We start from the raw sequence: 15695 nt of genomic DNA on the forward strand, positions 1-15695 counted from the left end.
AAAAGATTGTATCTTTGTATAATGAAGACAGATCTCGTTCAATGTCTAACTAATGAAAAATAAATCCCATGGACATTCGACTACTAGTTTTTAATAACTGTAGCCTTTACAATAATTGTCGTTGTGGCCAGTGGGTGAAGTAACTTCCCCTTTTTCATGTTCCCCTTGTAGGGTGATAAATGTCAGGCCTTGCCCGCGTCTAGTCACGATCTTAAAATAATAAAGTTATTTGTGATAAAATAGACAATGTGTTTTATCTGCTCTAAAAATATGTGATATATTTATGTCGCACAATTCTAACAAATGCAGTTTTCCATCATACGTCTTGAATGCAACCTCTCACATTTACATCACAACAGTGATGAAGCTTTTATACCAACAAGGTCCTTCTCCAAAGAGAAGAAAAAGGTTGGTCAGTAGAGTAAATAGATAAATGAAGTAAATACAGTTTAGTATAGCAGAAATTAAAAGTATTCATTTATCAAATTACACCTAAGCAAAATGCCAAGAGGAATGGGATAAAGAGAGTAAAACTAGATTCTATTATAATGTAGGAAAGACGGAGAAGCGGAAATAGAATAAATAGTAGTTGGATGAGGTTTGGACGTACAGGGCTCAACAGTACAATGGAAATAATGAGGAAACGTGAGTCAGGAAATTGCAAAGTAGAGTAGAAGGAACTTTAACGGATGTTTTGTTTACACAACACAGCAAAGGATACAATGGCAGATGTTTTTTTAAACAAAGTTGGACACTATCAGGCATTAATGTAGGAGATATAAGCTTTAAAGCAGTAATATTTTTTCTAAAGGAACGGGACCAAATAAAAGAATGGAGTTTTCATTCAAATTATTGGTATGGATGCTTTTTGTTTGTTTGTTTCACTTTTGAGAACAAACAATAAACAAGTCCGTCCAATCCACACTCCAACGTAGAAGGTGGCGATAATGTTGTTTGTCAACCCCCAAAAAACTAAAGAAGAAGAATAAGGACGTCGGATTCCGTCTTAAGGGGATTAGGAGCTCTTCGCTCCTCGGGCTTCTCTGCTGTAACCGGACACTGGAAGCGGAACCGGGCCGGAGATGAGCCTGGACTACAGCGCCTGGGACCACATCTACGTGTCCGACGACGAAGACGCCACCAGCCCGTTCGTGGACGCGCCGAGCCTGTTCCGGATGCGGCACCGGGTCAGCCGTGCCTCCCGTAGTGACGCCTCGTCTCGTGCCCGGTTCGTTTTAGAAGAAGCGGAGACAGACGGGTTGGACCGACGCGTGTTCCGCAGAAACCTGTGGCCCGGATTCTGTGGTTCGGTTGCTCGGAACCAGCTGAAGTCAAAACACACATTTAACCCGGGCCTCCAAGTTAGAGCGGCATTTAACACGTGGTCGGTTCCCAGCTGGAGATGCAGATCCATTATTCTAGCTGTGGGTCGAGTGTGTGAACGAGTAGCTTCAAGGAAAACGCCTATAAAAACCGATTTGTCTGGAAATCTGCAGCTAATTCCCAAAGCGCTGCAATAAACATTTAACTGATTCCAATAATTAGGAGGATGTTGTTTTTATCGTTCTGTTTGCACTGCGGTTGAACTGAACCATTTTAATTAATGGGCCAAGTCTCACTGATAAAACAGAATTATTAATAATAAAAAAGCATTTTTTCAGTTCAGTAGAAGCATCAGACGGAAAGAAGACTATGAAAACTCCAGGACGAGTCAAACCACGAGGGGTTTGTGAGCGCTGGTCAAACCTGTGTGACTCTGGTTCTGTCTAATGAGCTGAGCTGCTGTTTAGTCATCTGACTTCTCAGAAACCTTATTTTAGCAACAGATCTGTAGCTTTGGCTCGTTTTCCTCTTTCAGTTTCATTCTTACCGTGTTTAATCTGATACTGAGGGTCCAGAAAATCAAGCTTACAAACACGTGGGAAAGAGAAAGTGACCCTAATACACATGTTTAGGTGTTGAATGTAATTATAGACAGATGATTGTAGAGTTTCCACTTTCATGTTTCAGTTCACAGGTTTTGTATTTAATAGTTTTAACCTGTTTTCATGTGCTATCATTTCTGTCTTCTTTCGCTTCGATCCACTCCGTCCGTCCACAGACCCGGCTGCAGAAATCGTCTGAGATTCAGCAGCGCGGTGAGGATCTGAGGAACAACTTTGCTGAATGCAGGAGGCTACTGGACGATGCCCAACAGCGGCTTAGAGCGCTCGAGGAGGGGAGGAGAGCGGGGGACGCGGGGGAGGAGAGAGAGGCCGAGCTGAGGAAGGCCGAGGCCGAGGTGAGCAAACTGAAGGAAGACGAGGAGCGCTTCGAGGATTTGGTTGAAGAACACATGCGTGAAGCCAAGAGGATGCCCTGGAACGTGGACACGATCAGCAAAGAAGGGTTCAGCAAGGTAGAGCCAGCGCCTGGAGATCACAGCACGCGGGACGCCCTGATGTAACGGATCTGTTTCCTCCGTGCAGAGCGTCCTCAACATCAAACCTGCTGCAGAGCAAGAGCGGCGCGGAAGCTTTGTGGAGAAGTATGAGGAGGAAATCAAACACTTTGGTACCGTATGCCCTAATGTGTGTTTGTTTGTCTGCGGCCTGTTTGTTTTCATAAATCATTATACACTGGCCTAGAAATACATGGAGCTCTTATAATTCATATGAGAACATTAGTAAAGTGAATTCATTTCATTCACACTTTTTTTTCTTGCAAATTTTCAGTTATTTTTCGAGACAAAGGGTTGCTTGTTTATCAATAATTGCCAAAGACGAGTAGACGTTTGATTGCAGCGACGCTCAAAGCCTGCGCACGCTGCCAGCTTCCAATCGAACGTAATGCGGACGCGCTGATTGAGGGTGGACCATCCTTGAGCCGCCCGGCCGTGAGGACAGGGAGGACACGCTGATGATGTACAGGGATTATTTGTCTAAATTAGCTCAAACAGCTCCATGGGGGCAAATTAGCAACAAATCAAGAGCTGTTGCGCCTGAGAAGATTTTATTAGTGAAGACGAGTACGGTACGAAGTCTTTGCAGCTGGAGGTTCAGGAAATACTGGCATCAACGCAGCCACAATAACGGCAGAGACGTTGGCATCACACGGAAAAGAGCATTTTGCCCTATTTTCCACAGATGTGAGTGAGGAACCCATTTTCCGTCCTGGTACCTGTCCATCACGACCCATTGGAGTTCTGAGCTTATGGAAACAAGAAGTTTGAACCCATTTCTTCTTTATCCGTGTAATTTATGCCGCTGATGTGGGAAATGCACAATCAGTGTTTTCCAAAGGGGAACAACGGGTTTATGTCCATTAATACTTCCTGTAACCTAGCAACAGCGTTCCCATGACCACTGGATCACATGGGGGTCCAGTTTGGGTGTAGCACAAAGCTGCATGTGCCTGTGTGTGCACCAGGGATGCTGCGGCGCTGGGACGACAGTCAGCGCTACCTGTCCGACCACCCACACCTAGCGTGCGAAGAGACGGCTCGCCACCTCGTGGGCGTCTGCATCGATCTGGAGGTGGATGAGGTGAGTGCCGCTGGTGCTGGTGCTGGTGCTGGTGCTGGTGTGTGTGTTGAGGTTGTAAACATGGGTTGAACCTTGCGTCTTTGTAGAAACATGCACTGATGGAGCAGGTGTCTCACCAGGCCATCGTCATGCAGTTCATCTTGGATTTGGCTCGAGCGCTGAAGCTTGACCCAAGAGGCTGCGTCGGACCGTTCTTCTCCAGGGTCAAGGTCTGTTCTTAATGTGATTTCCCTCTCGTGTTTGGGGAAACATTTGTGGTAGATGTCAGTGTTTTGTCAGATGGCAGACAAAGCGTACCGGGACGCCTTTGACCAGGAGCTGGAGCTGCTGAGGGAGCGGGTCCGCAGCTGTGCTCAAGCTCGCGTGGAGGAGGCTGCGAAGGAGTTGGAGGAGGAGGAGCGGCAGAGGAGGCTGGGTCCTGGTGGTTTAGACCCAGTAGAGGTCTACGAGTCACTGCCGGAGGTGAGCACACGGTTTGTGATCACATGCTGATGTTTTGAAAATCACAATGAAAGTGTTTTGGTTTTTTGTTTTTTTTTTTCATCCTCAACTGATTTTTATTTGGTGTCTTTAGGAACTTCAGAGAAGCTTTGACAAGAAAAATATCCAGATGTTGCAGGAGGCTATAAACAAACTGGACCCTGAGGTGAGTGATTAGCAGCTCTGACTCTTTATCAAAAGTAGAATGATGTGATGAAGAGACACATAAATGTATGTTTGTTTACCTTTGTCTTTACAGGAAGGAAAATACCACTTTAAAAGGTGCATTGACTCAGGGCTGTGGGTCCCTGACTCAGGAGAGCACAATGATGATGATGATGATGATGATGAGGAAGAAGATGGTTAAGTAAAAGCTAAATGAGCTTCAGAGGTCAGTGCATATGTTTTCAGTAGCACCAGCTTTAATGCCACACTCCGTCTGTATGTTCTGCTTGTGTCAGCACGAAGTAACAAAGTAGAGGAATCTATTCACATTTTACCAACTAATTATATTTAGACTGTTCTTGCAGTGATATGCACTTAAATAATATGATCTACAGTAATATGTCACATGTTGTGTTTAATTATTATTGATTAGGTCAATGAATTAAACATGCAGCATCTAAAGAGCCTTTGGACAGTGAAATTAGACCAAAACCATCAGCATGATGACGACTATATCACAGACCTTCATCAGACGTTTGGAAAGTAACATCCGACCCGATAGTTGAAGGCCACTCTTCAGCGCTTTCATTTAATCAAATCCTTTTTATTTAAAGGATCTTTATGACAAAACATTGAGAGGTTGACGCCTAAAATTAGCAGGCAAATATTTCAAATTCTGAAAAGATTTCTTTCACGTTGGCCACGCTGCACATGCTGCTCTACTGTGATCAACAGCGCCCCCTAAAGGTCGTATAGAGACACGGCACGTAAACTACGTCAATCCTCCGCGATGAACAGTCATTCTTCCTCATCTTTTTTATCATTGGCCAATTTTAAGCCCCTGAGAGAAAGCGTTTTCTACTGTTGCTATCAGTTTCTGAGCAAAGCCAGTAAAGGTAGAATTTAATTACTGCAGATACAAATGTCCAATAATTTCAATAATTTTTAATCAATACATTAATCGTTCTGAACATAAATAAATCCACTTTTTCAATTGCTTTATAAAGAACAATAAAAAACAGCCAATTCTCTCTGGAAGAAGAAGCTGGAACCTCAGATGTTTTTACTTTTTTGCATAAAAAATGAAAGTAATGAGCTGCAGTTGAATCTCCTATAAATTGATCCATCCATTAGTGAATCACGTCAGCATCAACATGATCAATAACAGTTTGTTCTTCTGAACGCGTGTCCAAATAAAACTCTTTTGTGTGCGCTTGTGTGTGTGTTGCTGCTTTTTAATTTAAGATGTTGCAATAGTTGTGTGTTTGTCAAAGGCTTTAACAACGTTGTTACATGTTTTTTTAATCACTGTAGTTGTCAAACTGCTTTTGTAAGTTGTGTTGTGCAACTTGAGCAATAAACTGTCTTCAGTCAGAGTTTTTGTTTGGTACCGTTTGTTTTCCACAGGTTGGTGTGTGTTTCCTGTCGTACGTCTCTCGCTTTCAATCTCCATAATTAATTGCACGGTTGCTCGCTCCGTCTCTCCCCTTCATAATTAATTGGAGACTTTGATTTAGTGGTCTGTCCGGGGGTATTTCTGCGGCAAAGCTTCTTTGTGCAGTCACTTTTGTAAATAGAAAACAATCGGCGCAGGTCCAGGACATGGATCAAATCTAGATAATGCCCATAAAAGCTGATGGGAGACAAACAGAGCGACGTCACAGCTCCATGCTCCGTCCATTCAGACGGGGGGGCAGAATGTTTGCGGTCATGCCATTCTTGGTGTGTGAATGAATGCTGATTATGAAAAAACAACCCACAAACATCTGCACAAATGCTATTTTTGAATGATGGTTTTGACTATCGGAGTGGAGTTAGAGCTGATATGTTATCATTTAGAATCAGCAGTTTAAAAGTGTTGTGTTTCCCTTTTTTTGCTGGGTTCTCTTAATATTTTCATCAGTTATAGACTGAATGTATGTCTTCATTTGGAGTTTAACCAGTTGATTGATGCTCCATAGCTTGGTTTGCTGAAATTGTTTGTCAGACTTCAAATTGTATGATAAAATATTTTATTTATTGGAAATTTGCACCATTTGAGAGATGAGATGAAGGATGCTGATGAATATGTTTGATTAAGGCTTTAATGACTAATATATTAATGAGGAAGATCAAGTAATGGAAATAATACTGCATCCTTTCTGTTTGTTTGAGTGGAGTCATCTTTGGTAATTGATGTAATTGTTTCCCTCAGTTGCATTATTCATATTTTGAGGACCGAAATGGACAGAATGTGCTGCATGTCCTTGAATGCCTGTAAAAGGACAAAGACGGTGGAAATGGAAGAAAAACTGAGAAAATCATTGGTGTGACTCCTCCAATATGAGCAGTGTGTTCCAATAAAATCCCGCTGTGAGTGGGTGTGTGAGTGTGATGGAGAGAAATGACGCCTGACTACTGAAGCAGAGAATCTGCTTGTGGCTGCTAATAAAAGGGAGGGGGGGGGGGGGATAGAAGGCACGGGCGCCGATGGAGAGAGAGAGGAGGAGCGGAGGCTGCTGTATGGGATTAATGGACACACTGTGCGTCTGTGCGGGAGGAGGGGAGGGAGGAGAGATGGGCTTCTCCGCGGAGGCTGTGGCGGCGGTGGGTGGCTGAGGGAGACCACTGTGGCAGGGGAGAAGGCGAGGAGAGACGAGGAGGGGGGGAAGCTGGTGAAACCGCCAATATTCATGAAGAAGGCGAGTGGGGTGTGTGAGTGTGTGTGTGTGCGTGTGTGTGTGCGTGTGTGTTTTGTTTGTTTTTTCCTCCTTGCACGGTGACACACCGCTAGTCTGCAGAGAGACAGGAGCGGAAGGAGACGAGTGAGCGCAAGATGAGGCCCAGCCCATCTTGCCATTGATCTTGAGGCGACCAAGGTGAGTGTGTTTTACTGCTCCGTGCTGCAGCCTGACGGGCTCCGTGTCTCACACACCGCGGGCTGAGTGAGTGCACGCAGCCGCGGCCGTCGTCGTTCATGCACGGCTTCTGTGCGTCCGTCCGCGTGCGCTCACAGGTAGGTTTGCGTGTTTTGTAACAGAGGAGCGGGCGGCCGGTTGAGCTGCGCGTCGCTGCGCCGCTGCTCCATTCCGTGGCGGCTCCTCTCGGTTCCAGTCTGTGCGTATATATGTCACTGTGTCACCGCGGATCCGTCGGGTTCTTCCCAGCACGGACTGTTTTCGCTCCGTCAATCTGTGCAGTGACGGACCTTGCGCGGAGTGGGTGTGTTTGCTGGTGACCCTGGCAAAAAGTCACCCCTGCCAATCTGTGCGTGCGTGCGCGTGTCTGTGTTGCATCCCAGTCAGAAACACACTGATATGCTGAATCTCGCCTCTCCAGTGGAACTGGGTCAGCCTTTACTGCTCAGAGTAATTATATAACACCAGGGAGCTTTGGTGTTGCAGTATGTGCTCGGAATTAGCCAAACTGTAGGAGCGGCTCCTTCGGGGCTGTCACAACCAATACAATAAATTATACAATAAATTGATTGTAGAGTTTTTACATTCGTGCACTTTGCAGAATTTGGACTAAGTTTCCAAGGTTCGCTGTACAAATGCAGGATTCCCTCCCGTCAGATGATGCATCAGGTGCATGCGCTACGTGGACGCAGGACAGCGAGTTCTAGAATGCGTGATTGATACTGGGAATTAGCTGGGAATGTTCAGTTCCCAGCAGTGCTAACTCTGAGCGCCTGTCTTTGCACAGGGAGCCCACACCGAGAGGACACGCAGATGGATCCCAGCAGGTCGAGGCCGGACCCAGCTGTGCTCATCACTTCCACCTATGCAGCGCTTGGACGCAGACGGAAGAACTGAACTTCAGATTCTCTCCAGAGTTTGGATTTAGTTTTGATGGAAAAGCGCTTTCGTGTGGGATTGGATTTTTGGAGACATGGACGATGCTCCAGGTCGGATAAATGCCTCTGAAAGGATCATGATCTCTGGTTGGAATACTCCCTCTGGTCAATCGGCACCGGCAACATGTGAGCAAACTTAATGCGTCCCAGAGCTTTTTAGTTCTCACGAAAATGGAGCCTGAATTTTGATTGTTTTGTTGTTTTTTATAAACAAACAATCGACATATCGAATCAGAACCTGGAGCCTCAGCGGGAACATTCATGCTCCTTCATTATTCTTGGCGCCCAGTTTCCACCATCTGAAGACTGAGGCGTGGACGCGGCTGGAGTGAGGTGGTTGCTGGAGGAGTCAGCGCCAATGGGGGCCGGCTGTGACCCGGTCTGACCCCGGTTTGACCTTGCAGTGACCTTTGACCTCTCCGGTCCTGGCTCTCCACCTGCTCTGCTGCCTGGGTTCGGGAACGCTCCGCCCTGGGGCCCAGAACGAGCCAATCAGAATGAAGAAGAGCCGCAGTGTGCTGTCGGTGACTGGAGAAGAGGTGAGACCGGAACCTGTCTGTGTGGAACGTGTGAATGAGAATATGCAACCGCACTCGGTCAGCTGACAGCCTGCACGGTTAGCGTGTGCTCCTGGATCTGACCGTGACCAAACCACGTGACGTTCCTACGTCCAGAATCTCTTTGTTCTCGTCATCACGATCCGTGGACACACTCAGGAGTCAGAGTGGACAGTGTGTCTCCAACCTCCACTCACTGAAACAGTCAGTCCTCTATGCAAATGAGCAGCTGAATGAAGCTGTATGTAAATGAGCTGTGTTTTTAAAGGTGATGTCTTGGCTGAAGGACATGACATCATGCATTATTCAAAGCCCTCTTTGTTGTTAGTGCCCCTTCCTTTTGTGCGAGTGCGTGCGTTTGCATGTGGATGTGTGAGCATCTTTCCACATCTGGGTCTGGACGACATCAAACGCAGCATGGAAACAACACGGCACTGTTGCCTAGCAACTGCTACCATTCCCCCAGTGTTTTGTTGCTACGGCACTGCAGTGCAGATCAGGCTCCAGGAGCAGCGTCCGTGGAGGCCTCGTCCCAGAAACGCTCCCGTGTTCGTCCGAGGTTTATTGTTATTTCATCAGTGTTTTCCCATTTTCACTGCGTCGTCTGACGTTGCTTCGTTCTCCTCGCGCTCTCTTGGCGCGGCGCCTCACAGGGTAACGACACTGATATAACAGGTGCTGGGGAGAAGGCGGAGTCGTCGCGCTACAGCCGCTCCTATACGTCCGGGGCCACGCTGGGGGCGGAGCTACGGAGGGGGCGGAGCAGAAGGCTCTCGTCAAGTCTCCAGGTGATGAAGGGACGCGCGTCCTTCCTGTAGTAACTACGGAGGAATATGAGTCACATGTGCTAAATACTAAAGCAGCCTCAGCCAGTTTACTTCACTGGCTGCTTGGATCTGGCTCATTTTTACTACAATTCAAACGTTTAATGTTTGCTGTGGTTGAATGAAGCTGCGCTGACCAATAGCTTTTCGTGTAACAATAGATCATTCACAGTTTGGTTTTACTGTTGGACAATCTCAGCAACAAGTCCAAAGCAGAAATAAGAGGAAACATTACATTTAGGCTTTAATTCTCCCCAAGGTCGTACATAAACGTATGAACCATTTTATTTTCCCCTCCAAACACACGACTAATGATTTGAGAGATGTACAAGAAGTAAATAAATATTTGTATTTAAAAAATACATATGCGGTTATTTAAATAGAATCATAGGACTTGGTCATTTTTAGTGTCCTTTAGGTTTATTAGCAGCAGATCTTCCTCTGCAGGTTCCGTGCTGGCTTCGCCCTCGAGATCGCACTCGATCGCCGGAGGTCCTCAGCAACGTGTCCCGTCCAACGACCCTCCCCCTCCGCATCCCACCGCGCATCTCCATCACACAGGCAGATTCTGACAGGTTCCCACAGTTTGGCCTTCGAAGCCATCGATGGACGCTGCCGTCGTTGTCCACTCAATTCCTCTTCTTCTTCTGCCCTTTGAAGCTATGAAGCAGAGAACGGCGTGTCGCCCGCTCACACCCCTCTGGGCTCCCAGAGTCCCAGCCTCACCCTGCACACGGCCTTCCCCCAGGGCCAGCGGCGGGAGTCCTTCCTCTACCGCTCCGACTCCGACTACGACATGTCGCCAAAGACCGTCTCGCGTAACTCGTCCCTCGCCAGCGAAGGGTGAGACGCGGGGGAGAGAGAGAGAGAGAGAGTGAGAGGGAGCATGTATGGGCGCATCTCCATCCAATGCTGATATACTCACATCACCTCTGCTCCCTCCCTCAGGCACACAGCAGAGGACTTCATTGTCACACCTTTTGCTCAAGTGAGTACATTTATCTACTTATACACAGTATATAGTATAAGTATAGTATATAGTATAAGTATAGTATATAGTATAAGTATTAGTATAGTATTCCAACGTTTTGAGCACAATTTTTAGCAATTATGATGTGAAGTGTTTCCTACTGGGTGAACAGTGTATGATGTGTGTGTGTGTGTGTGTGTGGTTCAGGTTCTGGCCAGTCTGAGGTCGGTGCGGAGCAACTTCACCATCCTCGCCAACGTCGCCACGCCGACGGTCAAGTCAGTAGCGCCTGCGTTCAGGGAGCAGACTAGACCCGTGTGCCGGCCCGTCCTGGTCTAACTCGCCCTGTGTGTTTAGGAGGTCTCCCATGGGCGGCGTGTGCGTCAGCCCCAGGGCGGCGCTGTCGGAGCAGCAGTACCAGCAGCTGGCCCTGGACACGCTGGAGGAGCTGGACTGGTGCTTGGACCAACTGGAGACCATCCAGACTCATCGCTCAGTCAGCGAAATGGCCTCCAACAAGGTGCGGTACCCCAAATACACTGATTCAGGATCAGGAGGGTTTTTAGTCCAGCTTAATGTAATAATCCTGCACGCACGTCTAATGGTTTCGTCACCACAGAGGCGTCTTCACCCTGAATAGAGGGAAACAAACTGATCTGTTCTGTTCTCATTCTGCCACAGTTTAAAAGGATGCTGAACAGAGAGCTGTCCCACCTGTCAGAGATGAGTCGCTCCGGCAACCAGGTGTCTGAATACATCTCCAGCACCTTCCTGGGTGAGTGGGACCCGAGTCAGGCTTGTGTCCAAAGCCGCCGCTTGTTAACAATAACTGTGTGAACCCGTCGACCTCCAGACAAGCAGAACGAGGTCGAGATCCCGTCTCCCACCCTGAAAGACAAACCCATGAGTCACATCAGCGGCGTGCGGAAGCTGTCCCACAGCTCCAGCCTCTCCAGCTCCTCGGTGCCTCGCTTCGGCGTCAACACCGACCACGAGGACGAACTCGCCAAGGTCGTCTCATCCCACTCACACAAAAGCAATCACACAAATCAGCCGTCCTGAATAAGTGTATTCAAAAAGTCTCATGTATTTATTTTGTGCTTCTTAAAAAACCATAAGCATAATAATATATGTGGAAAATGATTCTCTGCCTCTCAGGCTTTAGGCTCATGGTTGCATCATATACTGCATCACAGGGTGCTTTTTTTTTTTTGCCCTCGTTTATTTCCATCCAACCTGTTTGCAAAGCCCACAGTAGGTTGAGATGTGTTTAATGAAGTATCGAGGGCCGTTATCTCATCAGTTTCTCCTTTATTTCCTGGATCTGTGCTATAAATAGGAGTTGGAGGATCTGGACAAGTGGAGTTTCAACATATTCAGAGTAGCTGATTTTGCCAACAGCCGGCCGCTCAGCTGCATCATGTACGCCATCTTCCAGGTAAACAAACCCAGAGCCACGCGTGGGACTCTTGGTTCCTGCTGGACTTTTCTGAGGTGTTTGTGTTGTTCGTGATGTACATGGTTTCCTGCTGGGCGGTGGCTAAACTTTCTGGCTTCTTCCTCCACAGGAGCGAGAGCTGTTGAAGACGTTTCGCATCCCAGTCGACACCTTTGTCACTTATGTAATGACCCTGGAGGACCATTACCATGGAAACGTAGCGTATCACAACAGTCTCCATGCTGCAGACGTCACGCAGTCCACACACGTCCTCCTCTCCACACCTGCTCTTGACGTATGTCACACACACACGCACGCACGCACGCACGCACGCACGCACGCACGCACGCACGCACGCACACACACACACACACACACACACACACACACACACACACACACACACACACACACTGCACCTGCATGTATGAAGGTACTGGTCAATATTTCTGGACAAAAAATACTAGTCAATGAACATCCCTTGGAGAGCAGTTAAAACCATTACTGCAAAAAGCAAGAAATATCACTTCACCTCAAAAACGGTGTGAGTGTGTGAGGAAGGAACTGGTGCGAGTGTGGTGTGAATCTCTGAGCTAAACTGAGCATTAAATACAGCAGCAGCTCGCTGGTTTCTTCATCTTTAAATTGTTATGGGAGAGTGGAACGAAGAAAGAGTTATTTTAGAGGCCGTGTGGGAAAGTGTGGAGTCAATTGAAACAAGGTTCAATGGTCTGATGAGAACAAAGCTAAAGGTTATGAGCGTCAGACCTAAAATATCGACCTGCCAGTGTTGAAAATCTGTTACACGAAGTTAAGAATGATAAAACACGTCCTTTTCTGTAGAGGGGAATAACTGAAGCGCTTGAACGTCCTCTCCTCAGGCCGTCTTCACTGACCTGGAGATCCTCGCTGCTCTGTTTGCTGCCGCCATCCACGATGTGGACCACCCTGGAGTTTCCAATCAGTTCCTCATCAACACCAGTGAGTAGAAACGCACATCCCCGTCAAAGCTGGTTACCGGCGGTTACATGGGTGCTCAAACCCCACCCACCCCCCGCTGTGCTCAGACTCGGAGCTGGCCCTCATGTACAACGACGAGTCCGTTCTGGAGAACCATCACCTCGCCGTGGGCTTCAAGCTTCTGCACCAGGAAAACTGTGACATTTTCCAGAACCTCACAAAGAGGCAGCGCCAGAGCCTGCGCAAGCTCGTCATCGATATGGTCAGATTTAAAACAATAATGATATTAATGATCTGTCTTTGGGTCTGGTTTTGTACCTGAACTGCTGAGTGACTGAGCAACTTGCGTCCTCTGGTTTTATGGGATGTGTCTTCCTCTGACTGCAGGTGTTGGCCACAGACATGTCCAAACACATGACGCTGTTGGCTGATCTGAAGACAATGGTAGAGACCAAAAAAGTGACCAGTTCCGGCGTGCTGCTCCTGGACCACTACACCGAGCGAATACAGGTGACTTGTGTCACTATATCAGTAACTATTACGCCTCCTGGGTATTTTCAGCTGCATAAAGTGAGATCATCACTGAATATACGTGACAACCTCCGTTTAGGTGCTGAAGAACATGGTGCACTGTGCAGACCTGAGCAACCCCACGAAGCCGTTACCGCTGTACAGGCAGTGGACGGAGCGGATCATGGAGGAATTCTTCCGACAGGGCGACAAGGAGCGTGAGAGGGGGATGGAGATCAGCGCCATGTGTGACAAACACACCGCATCTGTGGAGAAGAGTCAGGTAACAACTTCCACTGTGGCCTCCAGTCTCACATTTAAATGTACGAGAACATGATGACTGATGGATTTGACTTCCCCTTCAAATCTTATCACTCATCATACCGGCCCGAGCAAAACTGAATTTGAACATTCTTTCTTTTTCCAGGTGGGTTTTATCGACTACATCGTCCACCCACTGTGGGAGACGTGGGCCGACCTGGTTCACCCCGACGCCCAGGAGCTGCTGGACACGCTGGAGGAGAACAGGGAGTGGTACCTGAACACCATGCCCCAGTCGCCCTCGCCTCCGCCCGACAGACACCTGCAGCACGACCGCTTCCAGTTCGAGATCACCCTGGAGGATCTGGAGCACAACAACCACAACCACATCCACCTGAGGAGCAGCGGCGGAGGACGGAGCGGGAGGAGCGGGCGGACAGCCGCGTGTGACGGCAGCAGTGAGGACAGGACGCAGGAAGGCGAGGTGGAGCAAAACGGCGACGAGCAGAACCACGCCGAAACTGAGAAAGAGGATGAGGAGAATCACAACAGTGAACACAACGGGGTCCAAGGAGAAGAGGAGGAGATGACTGGAGAAAAGGAGGGAGAAGAAGAAGAGGAGGTGCCCACGGTCGCAGGAGAGGAGCCCGAAGAAGACGAAGGAGGGCAGGAAGATGAGACAGAACAAGAGGAAGGAAATGAAGCAGCGGAAGACGAGGCGACGACGGAACGGGATGCTGGAAATGAGCAAACTCAAGAAAAAGAGGATGAAGACGATAAGGAGGGAAAAGGGGAGGAAGAAGAGGAAAAACTGGAAATAGATGAGGACGAAGGAGAACTGGGTGGTGAAAATGCTATTGAGGAGGAAGAAGACATTAAACCTGAGGAGGGCGAAGTGGAAGAAAATGGAGAAGAGGAGGAGCAAGACATGGAGGAGAACGTAGAGGAGGAGGAGGCTGAACCGGAGGAGAAAGTGGAAGACGAAGAGGGAGAAAGCGACAATAAGTGTGAAGAAGAGGCGGAACCCGAGGAGCTGGAGGAGGAGGCACCGGTGGAGGAGGAGGAGGAGAGTTAGCTGCGTGTACGATCACACATTTCCAGGGTCATTCAGACGAGCGGCAGCAGCGTGTCCGTGCTCTGCCACAAAACATGAACCCTCTGCTGAACGTGTGCTCAGATGTCATTAATGTCACAGCTCACAGACAAACAGAAGCGCCGGGCGAGCGCCTCCTGGGAAGAGCCAGACAGAGCATCGTGATCCACTGGTAGCGACCGGAGGAGTGAGTCTCTGTACATCCATCACTGCCGTAGGGGACAATAAACACGGGAGGAATCTGTCTGATCGACCTTTGTAGCTCCTGACAATTTAAAAAAAATCTGAATACATGCAAATAAGTGTGTGCCTGTTCTAAACCCATGAATTATTCTGCATCGTCTCGCAGTCGCCGTCTGTAGCATCTCACAGTGACCGTCCACTCCAGAAACACTGATTAAGGGACGTCGACTTTGTTTGTCAGAAACGTGAAAAAAAGTCTGTCTGGAAAGTGCAGTCTGTCGTCTTCTATCTACTACACAAACTTTCTGCTTGCGAGCAGGATGCTGAGCTTCAGCACTGAGCCGTGATCCGTTCAGCTCCTTCACGTTCACACCCGGACTGGTTCCGTAATGTGGAAATCTGACTTCTTGTACATGTCGGTGTTGGTTCGTGTTAAAAAGAGAAAACAATATTCATCCCATCTAAAGGGTTGCACCACCTCTTCCAGACTGTGACTCTGATTCCCAGGTGAATCGTGCCAAACTGTCCCACGACCAGCACTGAGCAATTCAGCCTTCCTCCAAAATGAAGCAATGAACTGTGGGACGAGGCCAACGGGTGTGATGGTCTTCCAGAATCCAGTTTTTCTCATTTTATTTTTTTTAGTTTTGTAAAAATTGTCTTTGGCACTTTATCTAACTCCCCTGTTACATATATGTACATAATAAACATGTATTTTAATCTGCTGATGTCATATAATAAATATGATCAATGAAGGTGGATGGTTTGCTCTCTTGATGGAAGCATTCAGTTCGCGTTTTATTAGGTCCCGCTACAGATACAGCTGCAGAAACAAATCATGACCCTCAGCTTTATTTGCTGCAGGGCTTCTCTATTCATTCAGCTTGGTGTACCT

General features: G+C 47.8%; 2 protein-coding genes across 5 annotated transcripts; both read left to right on the plus strand.

Moving 5' to 3' along the window:
- Positions 1-690: 690 nt before the first annotated feature.
- Positions 691-6525, plus strand: cdc37 (cell division cycle 37 homolog (S. cerevisiae)). 4 transcript variants are annotated; one of them, XM_055508908.1, is made up of 9 exons: positions 695-1187; positions 2102-2398; positions 2469-2553; positions 3409-3524; positions 3611-3733; positions 3804-3986; positions 4099-4170; positions 4264-4395; positions 5577-6525. In XM_055508908.1, exons 1-8 carry the CDS (start codon positions 1083-1085, stop codon positions 4369-4371), a joined length of 1089 nt encoding a protein of 362 aa, XP_055364883.1. In that variant the 5' UTR covers positions 695-1082; the 3' UTR covers positions 4372-4395; positions 5577-6525. The 4 variants fall into 4 exon arrangements, with proteins under 4 accessions (XP_055364899.1, XP_055364883.1, XP_055364876.1 ...); XM_055508901.1 differs by lacking the exon at positions 5577-6525 and adding an exon at positions 5415-5545 and having other exon boundaries at positions 696-1187; XM_055508924.1 differs by lacking the exon at positions 5577-6525 and having other exon boundaries at positions 691-1187; positions 3644-3733; positions 4264-5545.
- A 213-nt stretch (positions 6526-6738) lies between these two features.
- LOC114853949 (cAMP-specific 3',5'-cyclic phosphodiesterase 4C-like) lies at positions 6739-15555 on the plus strand. Its single transcript, XM_041070357.2, has 18 exons — positions 6739-7027; positions 7854-8130; positions 8240-8543; positions 9215-9349; positions 9833-9960; positions 10046-10228; positions 10334-10373; positions 10563-10633; positions 10713-10875; positions 11037-11130; positions 11209-11366; positions 11695-11793; positions 11924-12088; positions 12675-12774; positions 12861-13015; positions 13141-13263; positions 13364-13546; positions 13691-15555. The coding sequence occupies exons 3-18, from the start codon at positions 8502-8504 to the stop codon at positions 14597-14599; spliced, it is 2748 nt and encodes a 915-aa protein (XP_040926291.1). The 5' UTR covers positions 6739-7027; positions 7854-8130; positions 8240-8501; the 3' UTR covers positions 14600-15555.
- The last annotated feature ends 140 nt before the right edge of the window (positions 15556-15695 follow it).

This window comes from Betta splendens, chromosome 1, assembly GCF_900634795.4.
Source record: "Betta splendens chromosome 1, fBetSpl5.4, whole genome shotgun sequence".
Taxonomy (NCBI): domain Eukaryota; kingdom Metazoa; phylum Chordata; class Actinopteri; order Anabantiformes; family Osphronemidae; genus Betta; species Betta splendens.